General features: G+C 38.4%; 1 protein-coding gene across 4 annotated transcripts in view; it reads left to right on the forward strand.

Moving 5' to 3' along the window:
• Positions 1-21,797, forward strand: part of XPNPEP1 (X-prolyl aminopeptidase 1) — a 69,341-nt gene that overhangs the window by 36,812 nt on the left and 10,732 nt on the right. For all 4 annotated transcript variants that reach the window (XM_007479037.3, XM_007479038.3, XM_001378207.5 and 1 more), the window contains 10 exons: positions 623-718; positions 2,544-2,625; positions 3,089-3,299; positions 10,487-10,576; positions 11,178-11,228; positions 13,122-13,180; positions 13,365-13,442; positions 16,495-16,566; positions 17,856-17,916; positions 19,747-19,816. In XM_007479037.3, the coding sequence (XP_007479099.1) occupies positions 623-718; positions 2,544-2,625; positions 3,089-3,299; positions 10,487-10,576; positions 11,178-11,228; positions 13,122-13,180; positions 13,365-13,442; positions 16,495-16,566; positions 17,856-17,916; positions 19,747-19,816 (870 nt within the window). The remainder of the gene's footprint in view (positions 1-622; positions 719-2,543; positions 2,626-3,088; positions 3,300-10,486; positions 10,577-11,177; positions 11,229-13,121; positions 13,181-13,364; positions 13,443-16,494; positions 16,567-17,855; positions 17,917-19,746; positions 19,817-21,797) is intronic.

The raw sequence follows: 21,797 nt of genomic DNA on the forward strand, positions 1-21,797 counted from the left end.
TCGCTTTGAGATACACACTCAGTGGTGGTATTACAGGATCAAAGGGTATGCACAGTTTTATGGCCCTTTGAGGGGGCCCCCCATTTTTAAGGCTCAGCAATTTTAAGTAACAGCCATAGCCAAAGCCATCTTTTCTGACTCTAGCTCCACCATACCACTATTGCCTTTCCTTCCCAAAACCAGTGACCTCTGCTTGAGAGGCCTACAATGTGTTATCATTAGTAGCAGTCTGAAGGAATCAGAGACTGTTAGAGGTAGGTAGGACCTGGATTTGTCATCTGACCTTCAAGACTTCTAGATAGTCCCCCGATTTTATGGATGTTTAGGTGAGTATCGTAGAATTTAGGTGATTTATCCAAGATTATACAGATAGTTAGTGATGGAAGGGGAATGGGATGACTAGAATTCATGTATCCTGCCTCCTTGGACAAAAAAAAAATCTAAATCATTAAAATTCAGATTTTGCTAGATGTTGGTGGAGTTGTGAAGATCCAATATGACTCCCCATGGAATTTATAATCTAGTAGATTGTATTGGTCTATGGCAGTACTTTTGCTATGAAATGATTTCCTGGAAGAATGGATCTGAAGTCTAGGGAAGCAACTTCCTTTGTTTGTTTTAGGTATAGCCTGGAAGGATAAGGTTGCTGACCTTCGATTGAAAATGGTGGAGAGAAAAGTGGTGTGGTTTGTGGTCACCGCCCTGGACGAGATAGCATGTGAGTACTCTGATTTCACTGTTTGGGTATGTTACCTGATCTCATTGTAGGTTCCCTAGCTTCTCTTTAAGGCTCACATCATTTTACTTACTGAGAGGCTGTAGAAAGAAGAGTGGTTTAGTTACAGTGCCAAATGCATACAAGAGATGTCTATTAAGATTGGATAGTAGGGGAGACCTGAGAGAATCCTTTTGAAGGATTAATATTACAATTCAGAGATGAAGAATAACCAGGTGAATGATACCTACTACTAGTAAACATTCATTAAAAACTGCTTCGATGAAGGGTCCAAAGATGAAAAAGTATAGCTTAAGTGGCCTAAATCATTCTTCATCCTCTCTGTAGGTCACATTAAACTATCCCTCTCCAGTGTTATAGGCAGTTATTCCCCCCACAGGAAATAGAGATCTCTGACTGAATATATAAGCTCTAATAGGAATTTGTCATTTTTCATTTCTGAAGTGGTCTTTGCCTGATCTTGGAGTCTACTCTTACTGAAACCTAGGTTGTGACATGGAGGGATCTCATAAGGTCCATTTGTTTTCTTTCTGGCTCTCTACCAAATGGGAGGATAGCTTACTTTTTATCTTTGTCTCAAGAGAAAATTCCCCTTTCATCTCTGGAACACATATATATGTTTTCCATCTGCTGCAGTTAAGTGGTTCTTACAAAATTGCCAGCCTAGTAAGAGTACTGTTAGAATAATGGTGGAAATTGTAAAGAGAAGTTGAGAAAAGCTTCCTAATAATTAGAGCCATCTCCAAGTGGAATGGGCTGCCTGCATAGGGGCTAGATTCCTTCTCTTTGGTGGTCTTCAAGCAAAGGCTGGATGGTCACTTGTTGGGTATGTTATAGCTGCTCCAGTCAGCTTATGACTCAGGATATCTTCCATCTATTGATTTCTTTAATTCTCTGAGATGGAACTCATGTGCAAATCGAGCTTACCACAGGATCATCATTTCGATTATGGAGAGCTGGAAGGAACCTCAAAGTTCATTTAGTCCAGGCTCCTCATATTTTAGGAGTATGATGCTGTAGAGTGGAAGGAGACCTTGGAGAACATCTCTTCCATGCTCTTCATTTTATAAAAAAAAGAAACTGAGGCTCAAAGTGCCCTGCCTGGAGAGGTGGAAGGTGGGGCAGGAGAGCAGACTGGCTAGTAGTCAGTGCCATGACAGGCTCCTGGAGGGCTCTTCTTGGTTCTAGTTCCATTTATATGCTTCAATAGAGACTCACTGTTTTGAGGGAAGCATTTCTAATTAGGACTCATTGAAACTTACAGGAAAGCCCTTATTTGGCTTCACTTGAGAGTAGCTTTGTTTCCTTGTTGTCTTCGGAGGTTGTTTATGGCCTCATTGCACCAGGCTGGAGCCTTTCTCCTTATGACTTCACCCTTCTGCTAGTGGGAGAAAACTTCTATCTCCTTGTGGGGATTTCTTGGTTAGTTTTCTGATATGAGCCTGTGTAGCAAAGAAAGGAGCTTGGGGTGAAGGTACCACCAAGCAGAGCAAGGAAGGAAGTTAGTCATTATAGCTGTCTTTGTTCCTCAGGCATTTGGCAGGGTTTCCTCACCAGTGCTCCATCCCTCTCTCCCCTGGAGCCTGTGAACTTTCTGGCCTGAGACACAGTATGGGCGCCATCGTGTGGTAAAAACAAAACCTCTATGTATCACAATGAGTTGACAATATGCTCTTGACCTGTGCATTTATTTTTCTGTGGACTTTGGCTGCCAGTCCCTTGAACCCTTTTCTCTTCCCAGTACCTGGCACTGGCTTCGGAGCTCATGCTAGGTAAGTAATGGGGGGCCCTCTGTTTTATTTTCCAGGGCTGTTCAATCTCCGAGGATCAGACGTGGAGCACAACCCAGTATTTTTTTCCTATGCTATCATAGGAATAGACACAATCAGGTGAATACAGCAAATGGCTACTCACTTTTCTTTCCTGTTTTCCTCCTGGATCTTCCCTTCCTGCCTCCCTGTTTGCTTTAGCGCTCAATTTGATAAACACTGCCTAGGGACATGCCAAATATGGCCAGATAAAATGGTCAGAGTTCTTCTTTGAGGAACTAGGTTACCTGGCTCTTCTCTCCATATCACTTTCTCCCTGCTAGCCACACTCAACTCTGGCTGCTGCCTATTTGGGATGGCTTCCTTCTGCCCCAGGCTGTATAAAACCATCTGTGACTTCACTCTGATTGTCAAGAAGATAAAGTCTCTTAAGCCATAAACAGTAATAAGTACAAAAGGAAGTGATATATTATAATACTCTTTGTCTGGATGTGCTCTCTGTTTGCTCATGGCTTTTCTCTTTTCTTCCTCTCCTTCTTTCCCTGTGTCCCTCTTTCCATCTCCCGGCCCCACCTCTCCTCAGGCTTTTTATTGATGGAGAACGCACCAATGCACCTGATGTGAAGGAACATTTACTGTTCAACTCCAGCCTGGCAGATGAATTCAAAGTTCAGGTGCTTCCTTACAAGTCCATTTTGACTGAGCTCAAGGCCATCTGCTCTGACCTTTCCCCAAAGGACAAGGTGTGGGTCAGTGACAAAGCCAGCCATGCTATGAGTGAAGCTATTCCCAAGGTAGGTGTGATTTGCTTCCAAGCTGGGATCTATTCAAGTTAAACCACTGTGTTTAGGTTACTGATTTCCAATAGTTTCTATTGGAACTGAGGTTGCAGTGAGCCCCATTGCCTTTTTTCTGCTACCGTCTAGTCATTTTCTTTGGAGACTATTCTCAGATCAGAATGGTGGTTTTTCTAGAAACAAACTCAGAGAAAAAAGTATGTCTCTGTGTGTGTGTGTGTGTGTGAGAAACCTGGAAGACTGGGTTTGTAACAATCTCCTTCCTCACCCCCCAGAACAAGAGCTTGTGTCTAGGGATAGAGAAACCCTGCAAAGGATTCACTTGCAAAACTATAGCTTTTCCTTTGAAAAGGACCAGGGTCCAGAGTAGGGATGTGCCAGATCCCTATTATCTGAATGACTGTAGGAGAGGATGTAGGAGTGTGCTGCTTATAGGCCAAGCGAGCAGAATAATAGAACCTGAGCAGTGAGGGAATTCTACATGTTAGGTTGGGGCCCATTCATTAGGTCCTCAAGTAGAAGAGATATTGCAGTATCAGTCCTTCTAATTAGAAAGGTATTCTGATAGTCTAGGCAAAAATGATGAAGGTCTTTAACGAGGGTCATTATGAATGGGGAACAAAGAGGGGTGAGAGAAATCTAGGCTGAATGGACAAAACTTAGCAACTAGTTGGATGCAGAGGAGTGAGGGAGAATAAGAAGTGATGATGAGTCTAACTTTGCAAATTTAGGTGAATGGAAGGACCAGAAGGAGAGAAATAGAGAAGTTAGGAAGAAGAATGAATTTAGAGGAAAAAATAATGAATTCCATTTAGGACATAATAAGTTTGAGATGTCTATGGGACATCTAGGAGTTGTTTAGTTGGCAGTTGTTAATGAAGGAGCTCTATAGAAAGAGATGAGAGCCAAATGAATGAATGGTCATTTCATAGTCATCTGCATTAAGATGCTAATTGAGTCTTTGGAAGGTGAAAAAGGTACTGAGGGAGCCCAGAAAGAGAAGAGAAGGGACCCTGGGAAAGATCTATGAGAATACCCACCCAAAGAGGATGAAACTTGGATGATGATCCTGCAGAGGAGATTGAGGGGATCAGGCATGTAGGAAGGAAACCACAGAGCAATGTCACAAAAACCCAACAAGGGGAGACTATACTCCCCAACAAGGGGAGTAGGGTAATTAATACTCTTAAATTTGAAGAGGTCTAAAAGGATGAAGAATAGGAAAAAGGTATTTAGATTGATGAGTAAAAAGGATCATTGGAAACTCAGAGGAGGAGGAAGGAGGAAGCCAGATTACAAAGGGTCAAGAATTGAGTGAGAATGAGAAAGTAGAGGGCACCAAATATTGGTGCAGTTTTTTTTCTCTAGGACTTTGGCTGTGAAAGGGAGGAAAGATAACAGGCAATAGTTTCCAGGGGATGATAGGATCAAAATAATTTTTTAAGGGTAGGAGATGTTTGAAAGTATAAGGAAAAGCATCTATGGATAAATGAGGTTGAAAATAGGATCAAGCACAGAAATTGAGAAATTGGATTATTTCATCCTCTGAGATTGGAGCAAAAGGGGGAAGGTTTGGAATGAGACTGAGTTGATTCATAATGAAAGATTGGGAGGAGAGACAGCTAAGCTAACAAAGGATAACCAGTTTGTTTTCAGTGAAGTTTGAGATCAAATTCTTTGCTTAAAGGAGCAAATGGTATTTTGAGAAGATATTTGGAATTGGTCACTATGGAAAGTTCAATAGAGAGTTTATCAGGAAAGAGAAAAAGGATTGGAATGGAGCAATTGAAGGCTCAGATGAGAGTGAAAATGTAACTTTGCAACGATGATTCTATTTCCTGTAGAAGTGGTTAGTCGCTTAGAAGCAGGAGTGGTGAAGATGGAAGGAAAGAAATTCAGGTTTGGAGAGGGATGAGAGGTAATAGGATAATGAGGTAGGGAATTCTAGGGCTCAGAATATTATAAGCAATGTGATATAGTGGAAGGAGGAGCTTTGGGAAAGTACGTTAACTGCTTAAACCTGTGGGTTTTTTCCTTTAAAAAAAATCTTTATTGTGGCATATACTCTGCCCCTGATCCCTTTTGTGACTAAGTTTTTTTTTTCCTGTTGTAATAGTGACACCTACTGTGCTAACTAAATATCTTAATCCACTCTAATGTGTAAGACTCCTTGAACCTAATTTCCTTTTGTTGAAGATTAAAAAAATAATGATTCAGATTTAATAATGTCAGTTAAAGTTTTTTTTTTTTTAATGGAGGTAATTCTTTGTCTTGCTTGGGTAAGTAGTGGTGCTGGCATGCACCACTTAGGGATATGAGACAGATAATTCCTTCAGGTTTATATAGCATTTTGGAAAATTGAAAGAAGTATAGTGATTTTGGTGGAAGGTATAATGAATTGATATTGAGAGATTTGGTTCTTGTGTTACTTTGGGCAAGCCCTCAAAATGAGGATGTGGAGTGAGGTGATTTTTGGATACCTTGAAGTCTTTGAAGTGCTAACATTCTGTTATTGACTTTGAACAATGTAAAAGTGGAATTTTAATTCTTTTCACAATTTACATAGGCCTAATTTTTTATTTCCCCCCTAAATTATAATGATCTGTTTTTAATAATCAAATATCTGATGGGTTCTCTAATTATAGTGCCATTCCTGGGAAAGAAAGGGAAGGCAAACAGAGGCCTTGCTGGCAAACCCCATCAACACTGGGCTCCTGAGACTGGGGAGAATATTTTGTTCTGTGCAGTAATAAAAAGGATCAAAGTAGTAGAGAAATTACCATCAAATGTGGTCTTTCATTGAATTGATCAGCAATTGTTTTCAGGATATTCTTTTGGGTTAGCTAAACGATTAGCTTAGTCCACTTAGTTCACTGTGCCCATCTGGCAGCCATAGTTATCAGTAGTTATTCAGACCTCTATGTCAAGGTGTGAGGAACCCAACCCCACTCCCTTCCTGGGCCTTAGGTGTGCCCAGCCCCTCATTTCTTTTTCCCTTGCAACACCCACTCCTAGTTCTCACCTCCTCACAGTACTCACCCTGTAATATTCCTAGAACCAGAGAATCAAAATTTCAAAGTTGGATGGAACTGTAAAGATTAAGTCATAAAATAAGTTAGTAGCAGGAAACCAGGTATCTTGTATGCCCAATAAATATTCTCACTAGCCACATTGACCACTAATCCTCTGTGTCCAGCCCTCCTATATAAACTCTAGGCATTTGTGCTCCATCTTTAGTTCATTGGCCTAGATAAACTATTAGCAACCAGAAATCTAGCATAGTGCTGGTGTTAGGGTAAATAACTTCCTCCTCTCTGCCTCTAATGGAAACTAAACTCCTTCAGGGTGAAGACTATTGCTTTTTTTTTTTTTGGTAGTCATACTTCCAGTGCTTAGGACAGTGCCTGGCACATGTAGGTATTTATGAGCCTTTTGATAGATCATTTAAAGAGGGATTGAGTTGAGAGATTTTCAGAATTGGAAGTGACCTTATCAACCATTTAGTTCAAACCATATGCCAAAAAGAATTCCCACTATAACATACTTAATTAGGGTTCATCCAGATTTAATTAAATAACTTCACTGGGATGGAATTGACTCTCTCTTGAGGAAGCCCATTTTACCTCAGATAGCTCTGGTTGTTTCAAAGATTTTCTTTATTAACATAAAGCCTAAATCTGCTTTTTTTGTGATTGCAACATCTCTAGTTTGCATTCTGAGGCCCAGTAGAACAAATCTATTTCTGATTAAGACTTGAAGGCAATTACCATGTTTCTCCTTAGCTTACTTTTTTTTAGGCTAAACATCCTTCGTTCCTTCACTGTTTACTTCATAGAGCATGGGCTTTAGGTCCTTCATCATTTTTGTTGTGTGTCTCTGGGTACTCTCAAGCTTTTTAAAGACCTTCTTAAATAGCACTCAGAACTGAACTCAAGAGTCCAGGAATGGTTTGGTCAAGGTAGAGTGTAGAGAAACTATCACCTTATTCCTAGAAGTTATGCTCTCACTACAGTTCAAGATCTTAAAATTTTTTTCTGACATTTTTTTCTGAATATATCCCTCCTCATTTCCCCTATCTCCAGCAAGCTATCTCTTTAACAAGGATTTTAAAAGAAAGGGAAAAAAGTTTTGTTCCTTTTTTGTTTTGTTTAGGCTTGGCTTTATGACTTCTATTGAATTTGCAATACACTAAGATGCCACTTTTTTGTTTGTTTTTTCCAGTTGAACTGCTATCTGGCTCAGTTTTCTACCTCCTAGATTTTTCATCTAAAGATTAGAAAAGAATACAATCTATGTTTTTATCCAAGTCATTGATAGAAATGTAGTTATACTTTCAGGCTTAAGGATAGCTCTCTTGTTCACTTTACTGGAGACTCCTTTTCAATCTGACATCAAACTATCAATGATGCCTCTAGGAGTCTGCCTATTCAGTGATTCTGAAATCCATCTGATTGTATGGGCACCTTCTTCCATCTTTTACATAAGAGTAGTTTGAGATAGTTTGTCAAATGCTTTGCTAAATCCTAGATTAACTGTTACACTTTACCCTGATGTACCAGTTTTAATAGCTTTGCCAAAAAAAGGGAAATGATTAGTCTGGTATGACCTGTTCTTGATAGAGCCATGTAAGCTCTTTTGGAATCACTGTTTCCTTTTCTTGATGCTTACTAATTGTATCATTCTAGAATATATAAAATACATATATACATGTATGTATATATGTATGCATTTTATTATTATATACTCATTTCTGAATATCCCTCCTCTCCTCTGTCTCTAGCAAACTCTCTTTTTTAACAAAGATTTAAAAAGAAAAGAGAAAACAGTTTAGCAAAACCAAGTTATACATTGATGATGACTGACATCATATGCAACATTCTGCCCTCAGTAGCTCTTCACCTCAATAATAAAGGAGAAGGAGAGGCACATTTTCCTAACTTTTATCCAGGGACAACTTGATTATCATAATTGCACAGTGTCTAGTTTCACTTTTATTTTTACATTGTTTTGTGTATGTTGTTTTTCTGATTGTGCTTGTGTCACTCTATATATTTCTTGTGGTGGTATAATATTCTGTTACATTTATGTATTACTATGTAGTTATGTAATTAGTTATTCCCCAAATCAGTGGATACTTATTTTGTTGGTTGCCAGTTTTTTGCATATTCTCTTCTCTCCCTCTCCCCTCCCCCCATACGGGATTTTACTTGGTGCCTTTGTCTTCCTTCGGGTACATGCTTAGTAGCATTAGGATCTCTGGTCAAAGGTTATAGACATAGTAGGGATTTTTTTAAAGCATACTTTTCAATTTGCTTTATGGAGTAGTTGGATGAGTTCAAAGAATTACTAGGCAAATTTTTATCTCATAGCCCTTCAGTGTTGATTATTTCCATCTTCTGTCATTTTTGCTGTCAGTTTGAGGGGTACGAGGTGAATCTTTAGAGCTGTTTTTATATGAATTTCTCTTTTTATGAGTGATCTGAAGCAGTCTTTCATATGTGATAGTTTGAAATAGGCTAGTAGTTTGAAATTCTTCCTTTGAAAACTGTTTGTTGCCAAACAGAGGCTAGGCATCTCTTTAATAATGTATTCTAGAATTTTCTCAGAAATTGCAATCAAGCTCATTGGCTTTTGGTTTACAGATTCATTCTTTCTTCTTTTTTGAAAATCAAGACAATATTCAAGGTTTGCAGTATCTTTTTTATTTTTCATGATCTTTCATCTGCCAGTCTTTGGTTTAACAGTCACATAACACCATTAAAAATTTTTTTTTTTAGAACTTTGAGATGTATTTTATTTGGTTCACAGGGCCTGGTTCATTAAAAGCAGCTATCTGTTCTCTTACTATTTATCCTGGATATCAACTTCCTATTGCATGTTTTTGTTCTGTTCTGGTTCTGTTGAGGGGTCATTATCTTTGACACAGAAAAGAGAAGCCAAATAAGAATTAAGTGACTCTATCTTCTCTCTTGCTCCATTGTTAGTTATTATTGTTCCATCTTCTCTGAAACAGAAGAATTATTTCTTCTGTGAGCATAGGAATAGGCCATGCTTTTGTATCCATCCCATTGCCCACTTTTCCCTTTTATCTTCCATACATGTTTTTTTAAAAAGTTGATTGATGAGTGGATTGGTGAGTATTTTTGTATTTGCACTAGTCCTTTCAGATAATGCTTCTTTTTATTCTCCTGTCACAAACACTAGAGTTTATGAATTCCTATAACCAACTCTCTCAGTGAGAATCAGATTTATAATCAAATTTCTCCTTCTTGGATCCTCCACCATTTAAGGATGAAATTTTCAATAAGGCAATTTACGAAATTGTTATTGCTGATTTGGGGCAAGTACCACCCAGCAGATGTTTGGAAAACTGAAGTCTCTCATTGTTACCATCTGATAGTATAGTATATTTCTTAAAATTCTCATGGTTTCTTCCTGTTTGGTCTGTAGGCACAAGATTAGGACCTGAACCTCTGATTTTTAAAAAGGATTTTTAAGGAACTTCTGGATGATGAAATACCTTTTGCTAGTATAGTTCCACAACTTATAATTTTAGAGAATTATCTTGAAATTGAGAGGTTATGCCATTTGCTCAGTGTCATATAACCAGTTGTGTCAGAGGAAGGCTTTGAACTGAGTGAAGTCTTCCTGGCTTTGAGGCCAGCTCTAGATATGATATGCATATATTATAGTATACTATGATGATAGAAAACAGTTTGATTTATTCTGCCATTGATCTTCATCTGAATGTTTTCTACCATGCTTCCTTTCTTTTTCCTGGTTTTCCTTGTAGGAGTAATCTTAGAATTGGAAGGAACTTTAGACATCGTCTGCCTCCCCATCTTGCCCAATGCAGGAATTAAGTGCTTCCACAGCATCCTTAACTGGGCCCAGTCTTTGTTGGTGTCTCATTTTATTTTATGTTATTTTCTTCTTATGAACAAAAGACTAGTCACTTACTTGGATTTTGAACAAAAGACTAGTGTCTTCCCTATCAAATGTTAGAGTAATAGCCTCTTGTAACTACAAAAAGGCAAGAATTACAGCGTCAGCAAGGGTTCTTCACCAAAGTGCTTCTTTGGAGCATGACTGTTCTCTAGAGGTCATTTCTGGTGTCCCTTCTGTTTAGGAGTAGAGAGATGATCCTGATGGGTTCTAACCAAAAGGTATCTTCTGTGCTGTAGGAACACCGATGCTGTTTACCATATACCCCCATATGTATCTCGAAGGCTGTGAAGAATTCAGCAGAGTCAGAAGGCATGAGAAGAGCCCATGTGAGTAAAGGATGTTTCAGATGTTTCTCCAGACCCATAAAAGGGCTCTCCTGCTCCCAGGTTTAGTATTCTTTATACTGAACCTGAATCAGCAAGGCCTCAATAGAGATAGCCTATGGCTGCCTGCTGTTCCTTGGTTGTCATGGTACATGTTGGTCCAGGGTCTGAAATTATTACTTTTTGTTTACTTTCTTTATTGAGGAGATGGCCAGGAAGCCAAGGAGACTTGGGATCCTAATGGCCCTTTTCTGATTATCTTTCCTATAGAACTGTTATTCCTCTCCTCTAGGAACACTGAAAAATGAGATGGGCTTTGCATATTCAGGCACAAATTTTGTAGCACTGCTGATACATTTCAGAGGAGGGTATTTCCTATGTGGTCCATTTGTTGCCCAAGATGCCTCATGGAATGCTAGGAATTCTCCTCTATTCTTTCCCTGTTGCTAAATCTCAGCATTAATTATACATGTTGGGGGAGGGGGGAGGAAAAGAAAATGATCTTTGTCTCCAATGAATAATGTTCGGAAATGACCAAATAAAAAAATGTTTAAAAAAATATATACATGTTGAGTTTTTTTTTCTTTTATCATTCTTTGTACAGATCAAAGATGCTGTTGCCCTCTGTGAGCTCTTTAACTGGCTGGAAAAAGAGGTTTGTTCTTTATTTTTCCTGTAACATATTTTTGTAGTGCCCATGATCAATCTGTATTTAACATCCATAAACCTGGTATTCTTTTCCTGACATCTAAACCAGGGATTCATTTCTAGGGCAGAACTCTACCTGTTCATTGTACTTTCTAGGATTGATCTAGGCAATGGGACTCTACAATTAAAAAAAAAAATCTTTGTTTCAACTCCAAATATTTCATTAAGGGAATTCAGAGAAAGGATAGTTTGCCAGTCATTTTTCCTTGGAAAGAATTTGTCTTGGAGCTCTCACAATTGTGAGATTGTGTTTGCCCTTGTAAAATCCCTTTTTCCATGTGTTTTTCAAAGTGAAGCCCAGGAAGCTAATTTCTTGCCATTTTTGTTTATAATTTACTTTTGAATTTGACTGTCCTTTTATGTGGTAAAAATTTCAGGTAGCTAATCATGGAAAGAACCTTGAATTTTGGGACAAGAATTTTGGGGTTATTTGAATGGGAGTTCACTGAGAACAAGAAGTGCCTTTTTTTTTCCCTTTCTTTGTAACTTCAGCACTTGGCACAGTGCTTTGCACAAACTAAACACTTAATCAGTACTTACTGACTGATTGACTGTCTCTGCCCATTTGCTACTCAGGTGACCTTGGATGAATCCCAGAAATTCTCTTAAGCTTTTTCCTCCATCTGCATTTTAAACATGATAATCCCTGATTTGCCTTATGCAAAGTTGTTTGAAAATTAAGTGAAATAGGATATATGAAAGTGCTTTGAAAACTATAAAGCACCTTATGCTTTGGATATTTTCAGGAGCTGAGATTTAATGGTGTGAATCTGCCCTCTTCTGATGCAGATCACACCTTCATCCCTTAGCAGATTACTTCATGAGTTGCCAAGACCAGAAACTTCAGCCTTCTTAGGATGAACACCTCCACATTGAGCTAGGTTGATATCTAGATAATGGTTTGTCATTGGGCCCACCCTTGAAACCTTTCCATATTGGGAGGGCCTATTAGAGCTTGTGTTCTTGTGACATAATCTAGAACTCAGGCTAACTATCTTACTTGATGTTGATAGGACTTTACTGGAAGTATTTAGTATTTTTCAAAAGAATTCATTGTTGAAAAATTAAAATGGGAACATGTGAGGTGGAATCCTAGTGATTTTATTCTAATAGTTCTTGACCTAAGCTTCTTGAACTTACTAAAAAAAATTTTTATAATTATATTTGACAGAGATTGATTTCCCCCTTGTAATCCTATGTATTAAAAATGCATTAAAAACATTCTGATAAGGGGCCTAGGGGCTTTATCAGACTTCCCAAAGGGGGTCCAGGTCACAAAAAACAGCCCCTGATTTATAGCTAGGCTGATTAGTGGGAATAATGAGGTCCTTGAACTGGTTGCTTTATTTATACTGCATATTTCCATTGGGCTGGAACCAATGACCATGTTTTATATAATTGTAACTTTGAATAAGGCAAATTCAAAAACATGAAATCATTTCAGGGGACTCATTAGTCTCATTACTTTGGACTTAACTGTAGTCCAATCCCCACATTTTATAGGTGAAACGGAGAACTCAGATTTGGGGAATGATTTACTCATGGGTCATTAGATGATTCAGAATTAGAATCCAGGTCTCCTAGCTCCCAGTTCTGGTGCTTTTTTGCCATCATACCCTAGAAATGCTTCAGTTCAAGCAATTTAGGTAAATTAGATTCTTTAAAAATCATTCCACACCGAACTGAAAAGGGTGCATGCTATATATTCTTTGGAGTTGTATCTGAGATCTGAGACTTCAGAATGAATTAAACTTTTAGCTTGCCCCTCTTCCTAGGATGTGTAAGGTAATTAAATTAAGTTTTAATTTACCAGATGATTTACTTCCTACTTCCTTGTCAGGTTCCCAAAGGCACTGTGACAGAGATCTCAGCAGCAGACAAGGCAGAAGAATTTCGTAGGTGAGAAATTCCAGTGTTTTCCATCCCTGATCTCCTATTGGCTTCTGGGATAGACAAACTGAGAGACTGGCAGGCTGGATATGGGGTATAAGCTCTAAAATGAGCTACCACCAGTTATTTCCTGAAGGGCATTGAGGTGTCTGGTTGCTATCAGTGGGGTTTTGACACAGTTTTTCCGTTTCAGGCAGCAGGCTGACTTTGTGGACCTCAGCTTTCCAACAATTTCAAGCACTGGACCCAATGGCGCCATCATTCACTACTCGTAAGGGATATGGAGGAGCCTGCCAGTGGCCTTGTTGCTGCTTCCATAGCGGAGTTTTATCAGGGGAGAAAAGTTACTTTGTGGGAGGCTGTTAGCACCCAGTGCTGGATGTTCATCCAGTATGTTAGATTAGAGGAATTACATTATTCCCTCCTTGCACCCAGCCCATTTAGTGGAGAGAGAAGGTACTTTTGATGACTGAAAAATTGATTTCCTTTTTTCCCCTCCTAAATCTAATTTTCTATGTTAGTAATAACTCTAAATCAGGACAAGGGGCTAGGCAAATGGGGTTAAGTGACTTGCCCAGGGTCATACAACTTGAAATGTTTGAGACTAAATTTGAACCCAAGACCTCCTGATTCTAGGTCTGGTGTTCTATCCATTGTGCAACCTACCCACCCCTCATTGATTTCCTTTTAACCTGTCTCTTTTTCGTCCTTGTGTATACGTGATAGCATGGGAAGGGCATTGACTCTGGAGCCAGAGGACTTGGATTCAAATCCAGGCTCTGACCCTACATGTGTGACCTTAGGTAATTCACTGCATCTCCCTGAACCTCAGTTTCCTTCTCTCTAAAGTGAGGGGTGTTCTATTCAAAAGGGGCAGCTGGGTGACTCAGTGGATAGAGATCCAGGCCTAGATATGGGAGATCTGGGTTCAAATGTAGCCTTAGACACTTCCAAGTTGTGTGACCTTGGGCAAGTCACTTAACCTTGATTGCCTAGCCCTTACCATTTGTGTCTGCTTTGGAACTGATACTTAGTATTGATTCTAAGACAGAAGGTAAGAATTTTAAAAAATAAAATAAAACCAAGTGAGGGACTTAATGGCCTCTTCCAGTTGTAAGTCTATGATCTGATGATCAAACTGAGAAACAGTTTCCATTCCTCAACACCCAGTTGAACAGGGTTGCCCAATCTTTTGGTGGGCCCAGGAGCTTCACAAAAGGTACTTTTAGGGGCCAACTGTGAGCCCTCCCTATGCCAGCACATTAATTTCAAATGATTTTGTCCTCAGTATAAATGTGATTTAATTTAATGCACATTTATTAGTTCAATTCAGGATCACTTGTTAAGCACCTACTATGTTCCTAGTACTAAGGTACTGGAATATGGAGAGGAGTAAGACACAACTCCTACTCTTAAGGAGCTTACCATCTTGCTGGGAGTGATACGATGCATATGCAGATAACAATACTACAAGCTAAACTGGCATAAGCTTAGAAGGAAGGTATAACATGTTGGCACAAAGTCTGAGGAAGAAAATGCCATCTCAGAAATAGAGGTGTTAGCCTTAGACTTCCATTATTGCTAATTAGTGTCAGGTCATGCTCTTCCTTTTTTTTTTTATGATGCTTGTTTTTTATATCACAGGCATTTCTGGTTATCTATCTCATAGATTGGATAGAATCATTACATTATAATCATATATTGATTTCATTAATCATTAATTTATTAGTAATTATTAATTTCATTAATCCATTCTTCATTAGTGATATTTGTAAATGAGCTTAGCACAATGCCAGGCACAAGAAGTGCCTTTTTTTTTGCCTTTCTTTGTAACTTCAGCCAGATGCTTACATGCTTAATAAATGCTTATTCCCTTCCCTTGCCCCTTGCCCACTATGCTATGGAAATGAGCCTTCTTTTGTAATGAGAAACCATTAATTGAGCAAAACTAACCCAGTGACTCTCTTGGACAGTGTTTTGCTCAGTTGTGTCTGACTCTTTGTGACCCCCATAAACAATATCATGTCCATGGAGTTTTCTTGGCAAAAGATACTGGAATGGTTTACCATTTCCTTCTCCAGTGGAATAAGCTAGACAAAGGTTAAATGACTTGTCCAGGGTCACACAACTAGTAAATGTCTCAGGTCTCCCTGGCTTCAGGACCAACACTATCCACTGAGCCAACTAGCTGTCTCTAGGTCAGGATATAGGACATGAGAAATGGGTAACCCTGATCTGTTTTTTCCCAACTTTATGGAAAGGTATAATGTCATGTTAGTAGTTTGTTAAATATCTGAAAGAATGACATCTGTTCTGTTGTGTTGCCTTATGTATATACTGTATATTTGGCATTGTCATTTTTTGGAATCCGTTCTAAACTTTGTAGCCAGTATAAAAAGCTTCAGATGCTGTTTAGGGGATATGAGCCATGAAAGTTAAATTCTCCTTCCCTCTCCCCAAAATTAAAAAGCCACTTTAGTTTCTATTCCTAGTTCAACTCAGATGGCAAATTTTCCTAGCAGACATGACCTGAAAATTGTGTTTAATTGTAACACACTATTAAAATGACTTTAGAATTCTGCATCATCCCAAAGTTCCATGATGTTACCGAAATGACAACATTGAAATAACATGGATGGTAATTTTTTTTTTCAATTCACATCTCAATTCTGCTTTCCAAATATATTCTGTGATTCCATTGTTTATCAGCAGAAATACACAAAACACACACACACACACACACACACACACACACACACACACACACACAGTTCTTTTAGACATGGAAAAATGAACAGTGCTTGCCTCATGACCTTGGAAAGAAGTGTCGAGGACTGAGAATGGGTGTGTGTGTGTGTGTGTGTGTGTGTGTGTGTGTGTGTGTGTGTGTGATGAGACTGGGCTAATGGAAAGATAAAGATCACTCAGAGCAATGGACCCCTCTGGTGGTGGACCCATCAGAAACTATCCTTCTTTACCCAGATATGGATAATATAGAGAGGAAATACTGGGTGACTATCAGATTGAGTTCTACTTCTCAGTAGATCTAGAATGTTGCCCTTTTTGATGCTGAAGGCAAAGCAAGTGCAACCAATGGAATATGGTTTTAGGACTTCTCAACACATTTCAGTTCTAATTGCCACATATTTGAGCAAATATAATGTTGTTCAGAAACTTTCCAGTCCTAGTGAGTGATCCAAAGAGGGTATAAATACATGATTTCTCACCTTGAGATGGTTATAGTCTAGTTGGGGACAGGTATTGGTCCTCCAGTTGATAGGATAAGAATAGCTGGAATAATTAACTTTTGTTTACTTTCTTAGGCCAGTCCCAGAGACGAATAGGATGTTATCCCTGAATGAAGTATACCTTATAGACTCGGGAGCCCAATACAAGTAAGTGACTTAGAAAACTTGAGTCGGTCAATACTAGGGGGATTTATGACCCAGTAACCTAACTCCAGTTGAAGCTCCAGGTTTTTGTCATTCTGTATTTCCTCCCTTTCCCTCAAAATGTCACAGTTGTGTTTCTATTCCCACAGAGGACAGTTTGGTGAGAATATTAATCATCAACAAGAAACTTTTCACTATTCATAAACAACCAAGCTTCTAGGAATCATTTGAAACTTCTCTGGTCCAGGACATAAATAGTGGGCAACAGCTCTCCTGGAGTCCTCGAGAAATGAGGAGGGATGCTTCTGCACCTCTGATGGTTCATTCTTGGGACCTGTTATATACACAATTGGCCTTCATGCAGGGCTTCTAGAAGAGAATTTGCTGAGAGTCAGAGTCAGCTCTTGGTGTGGGAGGATGAGAGGGAGAGAGAGAGCATATGTATAAATTAAGGAGCATATGTGTGTGTGACTAATTAGTGGTGATTTGAGACACACCCCAGAGCAGTAACTTTTAATGCCTCATTCCCAAATGAAATGGGGGTTGATGATAATGGAAAACTTAATTAAGAAACCATCTCTTTATCCTTTTAACTTGGAAAATACAATTTTCTAGTTGAATGAATGGACTAGCTATTAGTAATAATATCTTATGATTGAAGGTGTGGGGCTGGCATAGGTAATGGCATAGTTAATGAGTTCTCTCAGCATATGAAACATGTATTTTGTCTATTACAATATATGAGGGTTATATATGGGGTGGGGATAGTGGGATAGGAAGTCTTAGTTCTTTTCTTAAGACTCCTGTTAACTGAGCTTGTGGCCTTGGGCAATTTTTTTTCCTCTCTTAGAGTCTCATTATCCTGATTTATAAAACGAGGGAAGCCAGACCAAATGATAATTCAACAGGTCCCTTTTATCTCTGGTTTTTAATTCATTGAAAGATGGTACTTTCAGCCATCCAGGGTCTCTCCTTCATGTGTACCTGCATATTTTAGGTTAAGGCATTGAACCTTTAGTCCTGATTCACCTTGGCCATAAGTGAACCTCTGCTTTCCCTTAACTTGGTCCTGGTCCATTTGGGATATCTGCATTCTGCCTGTTGCTGGATGCAAGCTTCTCCCTCACTAGGGGCATCTTCCAGCAAATAGATAATTCATCCTGGGCCAGATCTGTTTCAGGATGCTGCCTGAGCACATTCCACTTTGGGGACATTGTAGATATGCTTCCTCTTCCTTTTCAACAAAGGGTTGGACTGATTTCAAGCTTCTTTTTGTCCTTCCTTTTGGAAAGGGATGGAACAACGGATGTGACGAGGACCATGCACTTTGGGACCCCATCGGACTATGAAAAGGTAGGGCCTTTCAGGATAGAGACAAGTTTAAAAAGCTTCTGATTCTTCTCTTCCTCTCTTCCTTTGTCCATTTCTCTCTCTCTCACTCTCTCTCTCTTTCACTCTCTCTCTCTCTCTCTCTCTCACTCTCTCTCTCTCTCTCTTTCATATGTAGGTCAGTGAAATAAATAGCTTGTTACCATGGATTCAGGATTACCAGTTTTATGAGGGTGTTTGATTATTAAAGCCCAGAAATTTGCAGAAATTTCAAAGGTACATTCTTAAGGTTATGGTGATAGACTCTACTTTGTTTCTACCAGGTAACCTTGACATATTGGATCATTGAGAACAATGTATCCTTCTAGTGATGAATGCAGCAGACTGAGGGTTGTTTTTGCTTTTGTTTTCAATTGAGTCTTGAAATTTCCTGACTTTATATATAATTTTGTTTTATGATACATTTTGTTTCTACATTGCTTTCATTTCTTGATATATTTCTTCCCTTCTCATCCAGCCTTCTTGCATAATAGAGATTAAAAAAAAAGAAAAAGTAGAAGCATATGTGCTATCCCACATTCATAGTACTCTCTCTTTGCAAGGAAAGGAGGAAAAAGTACATTTTCTTATTTCTCATTGGCTAAATAGGACTGATTTTTGAAAACTCCTTTGGTTACAAATTCAAGTACATCTTACCTGACTAGGTCCTGCCCCACAATTTGTAGTCAGGTATTGTTGTGTTTCTGAAACAGTGTGTATGATTCTTTACAAAAGCAAATACTTTCCTAGACCAAGGTGAATAGTGGGATGGGATTCTCCTAGAGCCTGGTCCACAAAATACAGATTTTGGAGCACTAAGGAAACAATGAACACTTACCAATTACCTATTGTTTGCCAGGCATTGAGCTAAATGCTTTAAAAGTATTATTTTATTTGATCCAGGACTGATTTTACTTGTCTATAGCTCCTTTCCATGTTTTATTTTGAAAACTGGCCCTTTGGAAACAACTCTGCTTTAGCACTGAGCTGTTGGTATGGCTTTCTGAAATGAGATATTGTTGGAGGCCATGAAAAGGTCATTAAAGTAAGAGAAGATGTGGGTTCAAGCTTGGTCCCGTTTTTACAGAGGTGGGAGCCCATTGTGCTTATCAAACTAGGTTGGTAGTCTGGGCTTCTTTTTTCTCCCTCTTATTCTGTATTATAAGGTCTGGGTGATGAGGTAGGAGAAGGGGAGTAGAATACATTCAGAAATGAAGTCATTATTGAAAGATATGACTATAATTTTTCAAAGACCTATCTGGCTTCTAGTTTGGGTTTTACCACTCAATAAGTCATTTCCCCTCAACTGGAAAAGGGCACTGAAGCTGATCCATTACAGTAATTTCATCATACCTGTCTGTGTTCCCTTCTCAGAATATTGTTGTGAGACTCAAGTGAAAATTAAAGTGTGCTACACCTATTAAGGGTTGCTCTTGTTGTTTTCTCTCTGTAGCATTACTTTTATAAGTTCATTTTTTAAAAGGATTCTGGAAAATCAGTTTGATGACCTAAGTCTCCCCTTTGCCACTTTCTTCTGGTTTTCTGCAGGCTATTATCAATGTCCAAACCCAGAGAACAGGAGAAGCTTGATCTTTCTCCTCATCTCTGCCTAAAGCTGATGCCATGATTGCTCACTCTGTCCCCCACTTCCCAAGGTTATACCAGTGCTATCATGCCATATATATTTCCATAATCTTTATATTGTAAAAGAAGACATATCACATATACAATAAAAAACATATGACATGCTTTGATCTTCAATCAGACTCCAACAGTTCCTTCTTTTGCTGGCTCATTAGACTTTCTCTTCTGTAGGAATGCTTTACATATGTCCTCAAGGGCCACATAGCTGTGAGTGCTGCCATTTTCCCAACTGGAACCAAAGGTAAGTGATTGTATTTGCAGTGGTGTATGAACACTGAAGGCTTTATTCTCCTATGGGATTGTGGGACAGACCAATGAATGGCCTTTCACTGTATTGGCAAATACTGGACTTTCCAAGTTCAAATGGAAAGAGGTTCGTTTTCTTTCTTTTTTTTTTTTAACACCAGTCAGGTTCATGTTTTAAGTGCTTTCTTAATTAGAAGATATATTAAATTGAAAATGGAATCAGAAGACCTAGGTTCAAGGTCTGCTCTGATACTGTATGTTGCCTTGGACAGATCACTTAAACTCTCTGAGTCTTAACTTTTCCTTCTACCATGCTGAAATAATTAGTTCTTTGGGTGAAAAGAGGGCAAAAAACAAAATAGAATCCATCACTATTTTATGTTGTTGTTTACATGTGCTTTGTGATGGGATGGAGGCAGAGTAATGTGGAAAGGTTACTAGGCTTTGAGGTCAAAAGATGGAATGGGTTCAAAACTTGATTCTGTAACTTAGCAAGTAATTTCACTTTTATAGGCCCTATTTCCTTCATCTGACAAGAGGATAATGTTTGCATTATTTTTCAGCACTTAGAACAGTGCTTGGCACCTAGTTTGTGTTTAATAAATCCTTGACTGACCACTATTACTTGTTATTGGGTTGTTGGGAGGATTAGATAAGATTTCCATAAAGGACTAATCTCAGGGTCAGAAGACTTGGGTTCAGATCACAGCTCTCATTGGCTATTCATGATTGTGATTTCTGAAAGCCTTAGTTTTCTCATCTGAAAAGAGTATGAAAATGGTTGCCCATTTTTTTGGAATGAGGAAAGCACTTTGCAAATCATAAAGTGCTAAGTATTATAAAGGTTAATTATTGTTACTTTGTAATCAAATCTATAGCACTATTCAAGTCAGCAAATTTAAAAAATTAAATCTTTTTTTCTCAATTACATGTAAACAGAAATTTTTAACATTTAAAAAAAATGAGTTCCAAATTTTCTTAATCCATTTCTCCTCCAGAAGGCAAGTGATTTGAGGTAGATCATATGTATGTAGTCATGCTGATTATAGTTAGCCATGTTTCAGTAAATATTTTTAAAAGTATATTTTATTTTGAGATCTTTTGTCTTAACATAACATTCATTCATTGCTTATCTCTCTCTTTATCAACTTCTCTCACCCTTAAAACTTACCATGTGGCAGAGAGAAATATTTTATTTTTTGAAAAAAAGAAGCTAAAATATATGCTATGGTAACAATATCAGACAATGTATAACAACATTGTTATAGTAAACTCCTAACCCTTTGATATGAGGGGGAAGTGTAAGCTTCAATATCTACTCTGGGACTGCCATTGCTTTTAGGGTTTCTGAAGTTGAAACTTCATTTTCACTATCTTTGTCATTTGCACAGAAAACATTTGTTAAACCTCTACTATATTGTATGAGGCTCTGGAGAGATGAATAAGACATCATGCCTACCCTTTTGGAGCTTATAGGTCTAGTAAGGGGAAAAAAAGGACATAACAAATTAGTTTGAAGTAGAACAAGAAAAGCACAAAATAGAATTACAAAGCACTATGGCAGACCTGATCATTTTGAAATAGGAGGATCAGGAAAAATTTTATGGAGAAGGGGTGTCTGAGTTTGAAAGAGGTTTAGAAGGTTGAGATGGACAACTGTGGTTTCAAATGGGTGAAGATGCCATTTTCTTTCAAGAGCATTAGTGATTTTGGAGGGTGGGAAATTGTAATCTAAAATTGTATTGCTGCCTATATTTTAGATGTGGTATAAGTATGCTATGTTAAAATAACTAGTAATTGACTTTGATTTAATGTAGTACTTTTAGTTTTACAAAAAAACTTTCTTTTAACTCAGTGATGTATTTATGCAGATAGTACTCTCTATTTCAAAGGTAGGGAAATTGAGGTTCATGGAGGTTCAAGTAATTTATCACACAGCTAGTAAGGAAGTAGACCTGGGACTAGAAGTCAGGAAT

This window comes from Monodelphis domestica, chromosome 1 (genome assembly GCF_027887165.1).
Source record: "Monodelphis domestica isolate mMonDom1 chromosome 1, mMonDom1.pri, whole genome shotgun sequence".
Classification (NCBI taxonomy): domain Eukaryota; kingdom Metazoa; phylum Chordata; class Mammalia; order Didelphimorphia; family Didelphidae; genus Monodelphis; species Monodelphis domestica.